Consider the following 15,400-nt stretch of genomic DNA (forward strand, 5'->3'; position numbering starts at 1 on the left):
AGTATATGTGGTTAAAATTCTGTAGTCATTGGACAAAATCTGTAGGAGAGCTTAATCTGTGAAGAATTCTTGAAAATGGTGTGGAGTCACCTCCAAACCTCTGCTTATGCGCACCTTTCTGCACACACACACAAAACACTTACCTGTGACTCCATATTCTTATTCAGTCAGCTGACGTGGCTAGCTAATGTCTACATATACAGATACAATTGCATAATAACGCGACTTAGCCATAGACATTAGTCCATATTATTTTGAAAACTATACTCTTAACACATGAGCAGAGAGGTGTGGGGGCAACTCTATACTGCACACATACATGTCTCAAAATGGCCCTCAAATGCCTGCTTCAAAGCAATGTGCCAGACTTCCTGTGACTTTTAAGGTATGGCTTGTGGAGAATGAGTCTACTCATGATAGATATGCCTACCATGTGACGCTTGCTTCAGGGGCTGAATATTCCAACTAGTGTTAGGAGTTTGTGTTTGAAGAACCCCTGGAAATGGCCAACGTGACCCAAGAACTGAATCTTTTTATTTATTTATTTATTTTTTAATCTCTCTTTTCCAGGCCACCGGATCGTCGGCGTCGAGATCTATTCAGCATCGCCAACGCCACCCACTCCCGACGCGAGCGCCAGCCTCACTCTAACACCAGCACCACCCCTCCCCTGCAAGCTTCTGCCAACAGCAGCAGCGTTGACCCAGAGATGTCAGAGCGCGAGTTCGAATTCATGGAGCAGGCAGTGACTGAGCGTGAGCTGCAGATCTTGGGTTTGCAGCCGTTCACAGTGTACCGCATCGATGTACACGCCTGTAATCGGGAGGTGCAGCGCTGCAGCGCCGCTGAGTTTGTCTTCTCCAGAACCAAACCGGCAGGTTAGTGGAAGACAATTAGACATAATTTATCTAACCTGATAGAGTAACCACACCCCGGTGTCTTGAGCTTCAGGTATGTTCGGGGAAGGCTCAATATGCATCATAAAAAAACTAATTTTTAGCTAAACTATGGTTGACAATTTGCTGGAAATTACGTGCATGTATTACATAACATATAAACAATGCAAATATGAATTTTAACTGACCCCATAACAAGTCACTGATGGTGTAGTGGTACACTCGCTTGACTTTGGTGCAGGCAGCATGGGTTCAGTTCCCACTCAGTGACGGTGTGAATGTGAGTGCGACTGGTTGTCCGTGTCTATATGTACCCTGCGACTGACTGGCGACCAGTTCAGGGTGTAGTCCGCCTTTCGCCCGAAGTCAGCTGGGATAGGCTCCAGCGTCCCGCGGCCCTAACCAGGATAAGCGGTGTTGAAAATGGATGGATGGATGACCCCATAACATCGCTGTCGTCTGACCTTTAATAATAGACTTGTCAGACCATAGTACCCTTTTCCACATTGCGTCAGTCCATCTCAGACTCATCATTTTCTATTTTATGTAGGTTTAGTTTAATGAACATTTAATTGTAAATGTTTTATTTATAATTTCATTATAATTCCACAATTATTTAATAAAATGAATGAAAAATGTTTGTGTAAGTAAATATATATATTTATAGATATAATGGTTTATTTTACTCAGATTTATTTTTGATCTTTATAAGAAATCAGTTAACCAATTATTTAATGAGATGCAACACATGAGTAAATAGTTTATAATTAACCAATTGTATGGGGGGGACGCCAAGTTAATGCAATAGATATTACAGGACTCCTGATAATGTAAATGTACAGTGGGCCGGAATAAAAATCGGAGTGGGCTGTTTTTGCCCAGCGAGCCATACTTTTCCTAACCCTGGTCTAACCTGATAAATCTGGCATGGTCATAAGTGTCCATTCTCCTCCCTTCTAGAAAAGGCAGATGACATTCCTGGTCCGGTGTCTTGGGAGGGCCAAGAAGACTCTGTGGTACTGCACTGGCCTGAGCCGTCTCACCCCAACGGCCTCATCCTCATGTATGAGATGAAGTTCAAACTGGGTGCAGAGGTATGACAAAATAATATATAATACTCCACTTTGCTGCAGCGGCCCTTAGTCTTTTCTCTGATAAAATTAGTCTCCATGCTGTGGGCAAGAAATAAATACCTTACTAGTTAGCGTTAGCCTACCCTGTTTTTCCTTGCTCTGCCCTAAGTCTCGTTGCAGATGCAATTTTAAGTAAATAAAGGAGGCCCTTGTCCACTTTACCGTATTTCCAATGGGGGAAACTATTTTTTCATCCATGAACAGATTGTGTTCAACCTTGGAAAAATGTCCACATTTATTTATACATGTACCTGAATGTGTGTGTGTGTGTGTGTGTGTGTGCTTGTGCGCATCTGTTTTCTTTGTGTGTGTGCGGTTGTGTAAGACTGAAAAGCATGAGTGCGTGTCGGGTCAGATGTATCGGGCACAGCGTGGTGTCCATCTGTCCAACCTGAGTCCAGGCAACTACTCGGTGAGGGTCAGAGCGACGTCATTGGCAGGGAACGGATCCTGGACACGACCGTTAGATCTATATGTGGCTGAACGTAAGACACAGACGTAAACACACTCTTTATAATCAATACTCTTTGTATAAGCTGCAATACTGACAACGCTTGACCCAACAGGATATGAACACTTCCTCTACGCCATCGTATTTGCCCCCATCTTTATCATCATGATCATCTGCTTCCTGGTCGGCGCACTCTTCGCCCTGAGCAGGAAAAGGTGCGTTGCCGTAACGACACTGCCATTATAAACATGTCTTCATTTTACTGCTCGCATAAACTGAAACCTAATATTTTAGTATATAACTATAAATAACGCTTTAACATTTATGGTCACTGTCCAACAAAATGGAAGTATGGCACACATTTTGTCCTTTTGTTATTTGTATCCCTAACACACAGAGAAAAACAATTTTTCTGATTTTAAAAAATAAATAAATAAATAAATAAAATGTATTTTTCTGTCATTTATGGCTTGTGCTGATTTTCAAATTGAAAGTTAAAGTATTTGCTTTTTACAAATGATATATTTTATGGCACCATGGTGGATGACTGGTTAGCACATCTGCCTCGCAGTTATGAGGACCCAGGTTTAAATCTGGCCTCGCCTGTGTGGAGTTTGCATGTTCTCCCCGTACCTGCGTGGGTTTTATCCGGGTACACCAGTTTCGTCCCACATTTCAAAAACATACATGGTAGGTTAATTGAAGACTCTAAATTGTCCATAGGTGTGAATGTGAGTGCGAATGGTTGTTTGTTTATATGTGCCCTGCGATTGGCTGGGGACCAGTTCAGGGTGTGCCCTGCCTCTCGCCCAGAGTCAGCTGGGGTAGGCTTCAGCACGCCCGCGACCCTAGTAAGGTTGCGCGGTGTGGAAAATGGATGGATGGGTTATATTTTACTTATGCTTATAGAGTAATACACATTTTATTTTCAATTTAAACAGTTCCCAGGTGTCTTAATAACATGTATGTGACATGCTTTCATCAAAATACCCCTAGGATCAAAAATTGCACCTTCTTTTTCCAAGCCTTGCTGTGATCAGCATGTTTTGCAGGGGCAGTCCTGTCTCATGCAAAATGAGCCCCGGGTCTAAAAAAGGAAATGTGAACTCTGATGCACACTTGAGTACAAATAAAGACAGAAATCAGGCCTTCTCATTTTCATTACTGGAGGCAACACTTCATCACCAAGCCGCGCAGAGTTACACTTGGCAATTAGTTTATCGGATCCATGCATGTGGCACATGCACCCGACACATTGCTAAACACAAATAGTGTAGTCTCTCGGTCGCTTGCTCCATTACAGGCAAATTTACAGAAATAGGCAGATAACTAAGATATACTTGGTTGTGTAATTTTACACTTGATGGTTAGCCAGGCACTCCAGACAATCCAATACTGTATATACAAATGTATCCCATTTAAAACATCAGACTTCATGAATATTTGACTGTGTAGTGAGTGTAAGTGTGGTTACATTTATTTTAATATTTCTCAAATGGACATTATTCATGTATTTTACATTTTATTTAAGTATTGATTAGGGATTCTATGGGATTGACACTTGTTTCTTTGCCGCTAGGAACAGCGATCGACTTGGAAATGGAGTACTGTATGCGTCTGTCAACCCCGAATACTTCAGTGCAGCTGAAAGTGAGTACAGTGGTCGCAGATAGTCAAACCAAGAGGAATTATTACTTCTGCTGGTTACTGTCAAGAAGTGATACCAAAAATTGTTAAGGATGGCTTCTTAAGGATTTCAGTTCACATTTGGAGAACCACAGTGAATGTCCACTTTAACGACAATTGGTTCCCCTTCAGTTTATGTTGTTGTGTAGATATACTGTACAAATTTCTCTCTTCAAGCAGCATAGGTACTGGCTAATGATCTGATTTAACTATTCCCACAAAATGTTGCAGAACTTATGCAACTTGAAGGCAACTTGGAGACGGGTCTGAGGCAGCTTTCAAATCATAAAATCAATTTTAGCATACTTGAAAATCAAATCTTGATGTGCAAGTTAAATTTTTTACCCCAAATTACTGGCCTGCATTTTGAACAATATTTAGGCACCTGCTTAGTTGGACTGGAACTCCCCCTTTTAAGAGTTGAGATGGATTAAGCAGTTAAATAACATTAGGGTTGCTTTTAAAGAACTTGAGTGAACATTTGGATGGCTTTCGGCATTGAGTAACAGTTGTGTATCTTCTTAAAGAGTTACAGTTGAATGACTTTTTATGGCGTTAAAAGTCAGATGGGTTCTTAAGGAGTTAACAGTCAAAGACCCATGCTGAATGTTTGTTTTAAGGCTCCTCTGTGTTCCTCCCCATACAGTGTACGTGCCAGACGAGTGGGAGGTGGCGCGAGAGAAGATCTCCCTGAGCCGCGAGCTGGGCCAGGGTTCATTCGGCATGGTGTATGAGGGGATCGCTAAGGGCGTTGTGAAGGACGAACCGGAGACACAAGTCGCTATCAAGACGGTAAATGAGTCGGCCAGCATGAGGGAGCGCATCGAGTTCCTCAACGAAGCGTCCGTCATGAAGGAGTTCAATTGTCACCATGTGGTACGCATGCGCACACACACAATTTACACGGTGTCCACACACTTTGTCTTCATGCTTCATTTTGTGATAGGTGCGTCTCCTTGGGGTGGTGTCTCAGGGCCAGCCCACCCTGGTAATTATGGAGCTGATGACACGAGGAGACCTCAAGAGCTACTTGCGCTCCCTCCGACCTAAAGAGGTAATGAGAACCAAAACGATACAATAGGTGGGGATGGGAATCGAAACCCGGTTCTTATTGAAAATCAAATTTGAAAATCAGCACAAGTTTTGTAGTAATTTGTAGTAATTTGAAAATCAGCACAAGCCATAAATGACAGAAAAATACATTTTATTTATTTTTTATTTGTTTTTAAATCAAGATGGCGCCTACCAGTGGCGCCTACCAGATGGCGCCTACCAGTGTGGTCGCCTCGGTAACGCGCTCTCTAGTATTGTCTTTGTTTTTGTGTTTTTCGCCCGTCTTTGGAGACCTTACACGACTCACTTACACAAGGGGAGACCTGCTAACCATCAAGGAGGCTACTCCGGACTTTCTGTCACCAACTTTCGAATATCCGCTCAGTTTTTTCCCCCGAGTTACTCACCGGAGCGGCGTCCGCGGTTTTTGCCGCATGGAGACGGAAGCGGCGCCACAGAGGGAAACGAGCCGGCATTCAGGTGAAATTCCGCAAGAGAGGACACAGATTGGCGTTCCCGTCGATCCACCTCGCGAATGTACGCTCCCTACCCAACAAAATGGACGACCTTCATCTTCTGTTAAAGACCAGTAAAGACTTCGGACGTTCCGCAGCCATGTGCTTCACGGAGACTTGGCTTTGCGACGCTGTACCCGATGGCGCCGTCATGCTTCCCGGCTTCAACATTCATCGAGCGGACCGCGACATGGAATCATCGGGGAAAACAAAGGGCGGCGGGATATGCCTCCATATCAACGAAAAATGGTGTACGGATGTCATGGTGCTCAGCACACACTGCAGCCCGCATTTGGAGTCGCTATTCTTAAACTGTAAACCATTCTACTCGCCACGTGAGTTTGCATCGTTCATACTGGCTGGAGTCTATATTACGCCTCAAGCTAACACGAACGCCGCATTGCTAACGCTCGCCGAACAAGTCAACGAAATTGGAAAAAAAACACCCGGACTCACCCCTCATTATTCTCGGGGACTTTAACAAAGCTAAACTCAACCACGAACTCCCTAAATACAAGCAGCACATCGACTTTCCTACCAGGGAAAATAATACTTTAGACCACTGCTACACTACGGTAAAAAACGCATACCGTGCTATACCTCGTGCAGCCCTGGGCTCGTCTGATCACTGCTTAATTCACTTAATACCGACGTACAGGCAAGAACTTAAATGTGCGAAGCCTACAGTGAAAACAGTCAAAAAGTGGACCAAAGAAGTCAAGATGGAACTTCAAAGCTGTTTAGACTGGACAGACTGGAGTGTCTTTGAAAATTCAGCTGGCAGCCTGGATTAATATACGGACACTGTCACATCCTATATCAGTTTCTGTGAAGAGGTTTGTGTACCAACAAAATCATTTCGCACATTCAACAACAACAAGCCGTGGTTCACTGCTAAACTTGAGCAGCTTCGGCAAGCTAAGGAGGACGCATATCAGAGCGGGGACAGGGCCCTGTATAATCGAGCTAGAAACCAGCTTACTAAAGAAATTAACATTGCAAAGAGGATCTATGCAGCAAAGTTGGAAAAACAGTTTAGCGCAAACGACTCTAAATCAGTCTGGCATGCATTCCAATCGCTGACTAATTACAAGCGACGATCCCCCCAAGCTGAGAACAATAGCACACTAGCCAACGACTTGAATACCTTCTACTGCAGATTTGAAAAGGACAGTTTCACACCACACACCCACCCGGCCGCACCCGCGACCACAACCACACCTCTGACTTCTGCATTAACCATCCATGAACAGGATGTGAGACGCATCTTCAAACAACAGAAGATTAACAAAGCGGCAGGCCCGGACCATGTGTCCCCATCCTGCCTCAAAGTCTGCGCAGACCAGCTCGCTCCAGTCTTCACTCAGATCTTCAACAGATCTTTGGAAATGTGCGAATTTCCATCCTGTTTCAAACGCTCCACCATCATTCCAGTCCCCAAGAAACCTGCAATCTCTGGTCTGAATGACTACAGGCCTGTCGCTTTGACATCTGTGGTCATGAAGTCCTTTGAACATCTCGTGCTGGACCACCTCAAGAGTGCCACAGGTCCCCTGCTGGACCCCCTGCAGTTTGCCTACCAAGCGAACAGGTCTGTGGATGATGCAGTCAACATGGGACTGCACTTCATCCTAGAACACCTCGACAGTGCAGGGACCTACGCGAGGATCCTGTTCGTGGACTTCAGCTCAGCGTTCAACACCATCATCTCTGAACTCCTTTCAACCAAGCTTCTTCAGCTCAGCGTCTCACCTGCCATCTGCCAGTGGATTTACAGCTTTCTGACAGGCAGGACACAGCAGGTCAGGCTGGGGGAGGCCACCTCATCCACACGCAGCATCAGCACTGGGGCGCCCCAAGGTTGTGTCCTCTCTCCGCTGCTCTTCTCTCTCTACATGAACGACTGCACCTCAGCGAACCCGACTGTCAAACTCCTGAAGTTTGCAGATGACACCACTGTCATCGGCCTCATCAAGGACGGTGACGAGTCTGCATATTGACAGGAAGCGGAGCGGCTGGAGCTGTGGTGCGGCCGACACAACCAGGAGCTGAACACGCTCAAGACTGTAGAGATGATCGTGGACTTCAGGAGGCATCCTTCGCCACAGCTGCCCCTCACGTTGTCTAGCTGCCTTCTGTCAACCGTCGAGACCTTCAAGTTCCTGGGAATTACAATCTCTCAGGACCTGAAGTGGGCGACCAACATCAACTCCGTCCTCAAAAAGGCCCAGCAGAGGATGTACTTCCTGCAGCTTCTGAGAAAGCACGGCCTGCCACCGGAGCTGCTGAGACAGTTCTACACAGCGGTCATCGAATCAGTCTTGTGTTCTTCCATCACAATCTGGTTTGGTGCTGCTACAAAAAAGGACAAGCTCCAACTGCAACGGACAATCAAAACTGCTGAAAGGATTGTCGGTACCCCCCTACCCACCATTGAGGACTTGCACGCTGCCAGAACTAAGACAAGGGCGTGCAAAATCCTCTCTGACCCTCCGCACCCCGGTCACCAGCTCTTCCAGCTCCTTCCCTCAGGTAGGCGCTACCGATCAATGCAAACTAGAACTAGTAGACATTCCAACAGCTTCTTCCCTCTTGCGATCAACTTCTTAAACACCTAACCTATAATTCCATTACAATAAGCTGGGAATTTTTTGACTTGAGTTCGTTGTCACATTTCTGTGGGGCCAATTATTTATTACCCGTGCACTCACTGTCGTTGTCTCGCCATGCTGCACTATTTGCATATACTGGCCACTCATGCCAGAGTAGCATCTGCTCCATTTGCTCACTGATTGAGGAGTATCTGTAACATTTGCACAACCAACATTGTCCCAGATGATCGCACTACTCGTCACTTTAAACCACATACACTCCTTGAAGTCTCGGCGCCCTTTGCACAATGGTCATTGCACCGGACTATTGCAATATTAGTCATTCGAACTGCTCTAAGTGCTAGAGGACTCTGCATCTTTTTGCACAATTGTTTTTTTGTCAATGTCTTTATGTCTCCAAAGTGTTCTGTAAATTGACTGTCTGTTGTACTAGAGCAGCTCCAACTACCGGAGACAAATTCCTTGTGTGTTTTGGACATACTTGGCAAATAAAGGTGATTCTGATTCTGATTGACAATAGGTTCCGAGTAATTTGATGCCTGTGACTCGTTTGTTTGCTTGGCTGCCTGATGATTTGCCCATTGACTCCGCTTAAAATCATGAATGAGTGATGACATCACATGCAAGAAGTGTATTTTGGGTTTGAGCTTTTCCAACATGGTGCTACTGTCCGATATATCCATCAATCCATCCATTTTCCGTACCACTTATCTTCACTAGGGTTGCGGGCGTGCTGGAGCCTATCCCTGCTATCTTAGGGCGAGAGGCGGATACACCCCGAACTGGTCGCCAGCCAATCGCATTGCACATGGAAACAAACAACCATTCACACTCACGTTCACACCAACGGGCAATTTAGACTCTTCAATGAACCTACTATGCATGTTTTTAGGATGTGGGAGGAAACTGGAGTACCCGGAGAAAACCCACACAGGCACGGGGAGAACATGCAAACTCCACACAGGCAGGGCCGGGATTTGAACCCCGAGTCCTCAGAACTGTGAGGCAGATGTGCTAACCAGTCGGTCACCGTTCCGCCACGATATATCCTTAATGTAGCGTCTAAGATGGTAACACAATAAACACCTTTCGATGACTTTCCTTGTGCATCACTCTCCAGGAATGACCAATCAACACAAGCTTAATCCAATTTTTACATGAGGCTAATAGGTGGATTGAGTGTAAATCATGAAGCCATGCCAGGAGAGTGGGGCGTTGGGATGACATGCTAGAGAGGGGACTGTAGGTGAGACCGGCGGAGGTGGTGGGGTGGTCTCAGGATCGTTGCCCAGTGGTGCCCTCCCTTTCCTTTCAGTTCAAGCATGGGGGGCAATGGCCGACTTCCCAAATGAATTAGGTCATTATTTATCACCTTCCTTTCTTTACATTACATATTTGTTTAAACTTTGAAGTTTTTTTTTTTATTCTTGTTTTTGTTTTGTTTTTCGCATTAGCATGAAAACATTTTTTTTTTATTTTTTTTTTTATCATCACCACCTCTCCGATTAAGTTACAGCGTAACTTTTGAAGAGAGTAGTTAAAAATGACTAAAATAAACACAGCCATTAGCTGTTGCTGTTCTTTAGCGCTGGATCCTGCAGTATTATCCTCTGAGGTCTCCACTTTGGTGCAACGCTGCCATCAGTCTCCTCGAATTTAATTTGTATCATTGTAACGTTCAATGATATATGGCTAGAAATGACAAGAATGGACACACATGCTAACATTAGTTGGTGCTGAACCTTATCTCGATGCTTCAGTATGAGACTCCACAGTCTCTACTTTGCTGCACCGTGGCCCTCAGTCTCCTCTTGAACAGAATTCCCATGTCATTGTAACATTGGAGTATACACGGTTACAAATGACAAAAATAATCTCCCATGCAGGTGTTGCTATGCCTCATTTTAGACGCTGCAATATTGTACTCCACAGTCTCCACTTTGCAGCAACGTAGCCCTCTGTCTCATTTCTGATTAAATTGCAGTGTCATTGTAACTTTTTTAGAATACATGGCTATAAAGGACAAAATTACACACACACTTAGGTCTGGACAATGCTGTATAATACTCCACAGTCTACACCTTCTTGTTACTCTTGGATTAATCTTGTATACATTGCATTGATGCCCTCCTGTCTGCATTTCCTGCAGCAACAGTGGTCCAGTTTGTCCCTGCCGCCCCTGAGGATAATGCTTCAGATGGCAGGCCAGATTGCAGATGGCATGGCATACCTCAATGCCAGCAAGTTTGTGCACCGAGACCTTGCGGCGCGTAACTGCATGGTGGCCGAGGACTTTACCGTCAAGATAGGAGGTAAGGGGAATGTGACGCAATTTCTCAGGAATGTCTCTGAAGACCTTTATTGCGATTAAGGTTGGAGTGTATAAGAAGTTGACAGTCAAAAGTTGCCGCAACCTTACCATACATTACTCCCACAGTTCTTTAGCAGAATCACAGATTCACACTTTTATTTTTAGCTTGATTTATTTCCAATACCCCTGAAATTGTTGATGATGAATGCAAAATGTTAATGCCTGTTTGTGCAGACTTCGGCATGACCCGAGACATCTATGAAACGGACTACTACCGCAAAGGCGGAAAGGGCTTGCTTCCCGTCCGGTGGATGTCACCTGAGTCGCTGAAGGACGGCGTTTTCACCACCAATTCCGATGTCTGGTGAGTCTACTTGCGTATATGTCAAAGCTATGCGTCAGTCACTATTAGGGGTGTAACAATTCATTTTGACAACGATTAGATTCGTATCACAATTTATGGTTGTTGAATCGAATCAAGGATGATATTGGTGTATTTAGAACGATACAAACCGAAACAATTGAATGGCTTGAAATCCATTCAGTTATTTTTTAGCCGAAAATTCAACCACTGTGACTGTGGAATAAATACCTCCACACTGGACAGTGCAGGTGCAATTTCCTAGATCCCTGTTGTTTCTTATAAAGAAATCGGGTAACTTTAATCATGGTCATTAAATATAAAGATTTTCCTGATGTATTTTTGTTGCTTTGCAATACAACAAAGGGGAACAGCAACTTATTATTTCAGCTATGGTTTTACTGGTTTGGCTAGGTGTTTTTTCCTCAAAGAGATGTTTAATTGGTGTTAGAATTATGAGAGTGTCCTTGGAAAAAATGTTCCACTGTAAGGAGTCCCTGGACTCAAACGTTTGAGAATCCCTGTTCTAAACAGTAAAATACTGAAATGTATAAAAATGAGGCACCATGAGGTTTCCACACGGAAAAGCTTTAAGTAATAGTGTTAAAAATGCATAACGCTAGTGTAGAGGTAACAAACCTGCTGGAAGTAATGCTTGCAAACAGCATCCACGAGTTGACATTGTCGCTCGTTCTCCTCTTAAGTGCCACAAAGTTCCCCCTCCTCATACTCTGGAGAGGGGGTTACGATGGAAGTTTCCTTGCAGAAATTATTTTTCAAAAGGAGGAGAGGGGTTTTTGTTTTGTTTGATAGCGACACACAGGTTATTAGCCAATCAGTGGGAGCTCATTCATACAGGCTGCAAGTCATACAGGTTGAGTTTCGAGTCCTTTTAACAACAAAGTAATAATATATTTTAATATATATAATATTTATATATTTAATTAATATATTATATACTTATTTATATATTTTAAATTCCTTTCGGGGGACTTAATTATAGGTATATTATTATTCATAAATATTTGTAATATAAGATAAGATAACCGGCGGTAGAGTGACCGACTGGTTAGCACATCTGCGTCACAGTTCTGAAGAGCCAGTGGTCCAAAAACAATGTGAAAATGGAGGGAAAAAAAGTCATGAAAATGTCAGTATGTATTTTTTACACAAGAAAGTCCTGAAGAAATTACCTCAGACGTCTTCTATTGGGCTTCCCGGACATTGGTATTAACACTAGATAAGCCAGCCACGCTGATCGTCGTGCCTACGTGGTGGCCATGTTGGGAAGGTCGTCGTTACCATGAAGGCAACAGCGCGCTACTCGTGTTCATAATAAGACGAACAAAAACAGCTTTCATGTATTGTAGTATTTTTCTGGCACAATCTACCCAAACGTGTATATTTCACCTCATTTATAACTTGAGAAAACACTGTGCAGTAAATTGCAGATGTTTTGTTGTAGTTTTGACTGTGCATAAACACACACACACAGCAACATCAGAATTTGCACATTTACTTTTTATTGGGGGGGGTTTTTTTTTTTTTTAAATTGATGTTTATGCCGTGGTTAAAAAAAATGAAGTTACTCACTATTTATTCTGTACTTGAGTAGTTATTTCACTGTGTACTTTTAACGCAATTAATTTTTTGAGGACTACTTTTTACTTGACTCACATTATTGTCAATTAACAGTACTCTTGAGTACAATGTTTGGCTACTCTACCCACCTCTGGAGCGGACATCCTCTATTGCTACTCTTACGTTAAAGCAACATTTTTGCAAATCATATCAGCTATTGTCGTATTTGTTGCACTGGTCTTTTGTATTTTCACGTTGAGGTGCTGCGGGTCATGGTCCTGGTTGTGGTCCGAGCGGAACCGCGAAGCCTACGTAACATCGGCGACAAGAGTTGATCCGCTAGTACGTCTTGTATTAATTAAGAAACGCGCCTACGATGATCTAATTAGTTTACGGATGTCAATGTTAAATGTATTAAGCGACGGAGCGATGTTAGGGATTATGTCACAACACAGAATGAACTAACTTCAAATTCAGAAATGGCCAATAAAAACTGAAAAATATTGTACTCATTATTTTCCTGGAGGATGCATTTGGGATTAGCCTTTGAAGTTGGTAAGAGTGAAAAATGAGGTTAAACAGTCCATGATTTTAGTCAATTCTCTTCCAGAATGAGAGTGCTGAAAGAGTCGGATGCTCTTCATGTGGCACAGCTTTAAGCAGGCATCAGGTGCAGGTGAAGATGGACCTGGCTCAAGTTGTAGGCCAAAACAAAAAGCAAAGAAATGAAGCAAATTAAATTTTTATCTTAAATTTATAGATCAACATGTACTTGAGCGGTGTAAATAAAAAAATTTTGCATGAAGAAAATAAATTTTCCTTTATTGTACTCTTCAGGGCGGCACGGTGGCCAACTGGTTAGAGCGTCAGCCTCACAGTTCTGAGGACCAGGGTTCAATCCCCGGCCCCGCCTGTGTAGAGTTTGCATGTTCTCCCCGTGCCTGCGTGGGTTTTCTCCGGGCACTCCGGTTTCCTCCCACATCCCAAAAACATGCATTAATTGGAGACTCTAAATTGCCAGTAGGCATGACTGTGAGTGCGAATGGTTGTTTGTTTCTATGTGCCCTGCGATTGGCTGGCAACCAGTTCAGGGTGTACCCCGCCTCCTGCCCGATGACAGCTGGGATAGGCTCCAGCACGCCCGCGACCCTAGTGAGGAGAAGCGGCTCAGAAAATGGATGGATGGATGTACTCTTCAGAGTCTTCCAGATGGCTTAATTTATGTTAAAATCAAAAACATTATCTGCGGTTGCCCGGGGTATCCCTCCAGAACCCCCTACAATTTGTTTTTTGGTCACCTTTTTCATGTCTCTGGTCTTTGCATGTCTGCTTTTGTCCTTGTTTATACTTTTGGTTTGAGGATTTTCAGGTTATTAATTACTCAATGAATTGTGGTCCAAAACAACGTCAAATGCAGGGGGGTTTTCTTCTGATTAAATTTTGAATAAAATAGTGTTGCTGGTTGGCTGGCTCCCCACAGCACACATGTAATGGGCCGGTCTGTCAATGACTCCTAGGCCACTCCCTCCATGTCTGCCCCTAGTCTCTGTGTCAATCTGTCACTACAGTGGACAACTATAATTCTATATGCATAAAGTTTTGTTGAAATTGCACATCTGTCACAACGGTTGATAGCTTTTCAAATGCTTTTTTCGGGAAAGTTCGCAAGTCTTGATTTCAAAGTTGCACATCAGTCACTACAGTGGACACATTCAAAAGCTGCTTTTATCTATATGCCAGAGTTGCAATGCATTAGTCACTACAGCTAGTAGCTATTCAAAAACTGTTTTGATCAACATGGACAAGTGTTGGCATGTTAATTGTGCCTCAGTTACAAACAGTAAACAACTATTCAAAGGTTGTTTTCATCTATATATGAGTCTTATTGCAATGGCTATTTGTCACGACCATGAACAGCTATTCAAAAGATGTTTTCTTCTCTTTGCATGACACTCAATGTCAGTTGCGCAAGAATAGTGTGCCATCTTATACAGTGTCACCAAAAAGTCCTCAAAACCACGTGTGTGCCTCTGTTTAGGTCATTCGGGGTGGTCTTGTGGGAGATAGCCACACTGGCAGAGCAGCCCTACCAGGGACTATCCAATGAGCAGGTGCTGCGCTTCGTCATGGAAGGAGGCTTGCTGGAGAAACCGCATAACTGTCCTGACATGCTGTAAGTCCATTCTATCGACATGTATGCATGAATCTTGTCAAATTTGCAGATCAGTCATTACGTGGATAGCAACCCAAAAGCTGTTTCCATCTATACGTGACTGTCATTATTACACAACTCTTCAAAAGCGGATTTCTTGCATATGTGGGAATTGTAGTCAGTGTTTGTCAGTCACTACAGTGGACAGCTATTCAAAAGCTGTTTTCTTCTATATACATGACTCTTGTATTAAATGTTGTGCCTCAGTCATTACAGTGGACAGTAGAGGTGTCACAATTAATCCATTAATCAACAACTATTTTGATAATCGATAAATGGTTAACAGTCATTGTTTAACTTAAAATTGTCCAAATCCTCTGATTTTAGCCTCTCAACTGTAACTATTCTCTGATCTCCATGAAAGCAGACTGATTACACTGGGGAACACAATTTTTGTTGAGTTAGGTCTGACAGCTGTTTTTAACTAACTTTTGGGTGTGGAATCCAAAACTGATCTCAGTTTTTCTCTATCATGTCAAGTTTTTGAACCAAGTGGAACAAAGGAAATGTATACCTATGTAAATAAAACACTAATATCGAATAGTTACAAGCTTTGAAAACTAAAAAAACAGCATAAAATGAAATAGAA

The 15,400-nt window shown here is 43.3% G+C and overlaps 1 protein-coding gene across 1 annotated transcript in view; it reads left to right on the plus strand.

Moving 5' to 3' along the window:
* The window catches only part of igf1rb (insulin-like growth factor 1b receptor), a 100,368-nt gene that overhangs the window by 77,013 nt on the left and 7,955 nt on the right, over window positions 1–15,400 (plus strand). The window contains exons 11-20 of the mRNA XM_061669828.1: window positions 571–878; window positions 1,857–1,990; window positions 2,355–2,514; window positions 2,596–2,695; window positions 4,060–4,130; window positions 4,813–5,042; window positions 5,113–5,220; window positions 10,496–10,658; window positions 10,892–11,021; window positions 14,638–14,772. Of these exons, the coding sequence (XP_061525812.1) occupies window positions 571–878; window positions 1,857–1,990; window positions 2,355–2,514; window positions 2,596–2,695; window positions 4,060–4,130; window positions 4,813–5,042; window positions 5,113–5,220; window positions 10,496–10,658; window positions 10,892–11,021; window positions 14,638–14,772 (1,539 nt within the window). The remainder of the gene's footprint in view (window positions 1–570; window positions 879–1,856; window positions 1,991–2,354; window positions 2,515–2,595; window positions 2,696–4,059; window positions 4,131–4,812; window positions 5,043–5,112; window positions 5,221–10,495; window positions 10,659–10,891; window positions 11,022–14,637; window positions 14,773–15,400) is intronic.

Source organism: Phycodurus eques, chromosome 2, assembly GCF_024500275.1.
Source record: "Phycodurus eques isolate BA_2022a chromosome 2, UOR_Pequ_1.1, whole genome shotgun sequence".
NCBI lineage: Eukaryota > Metazoa > Chordata > Actinopteri > Syngnathiformes > Syngnathidae > Phycodurus > Phycodurus eques.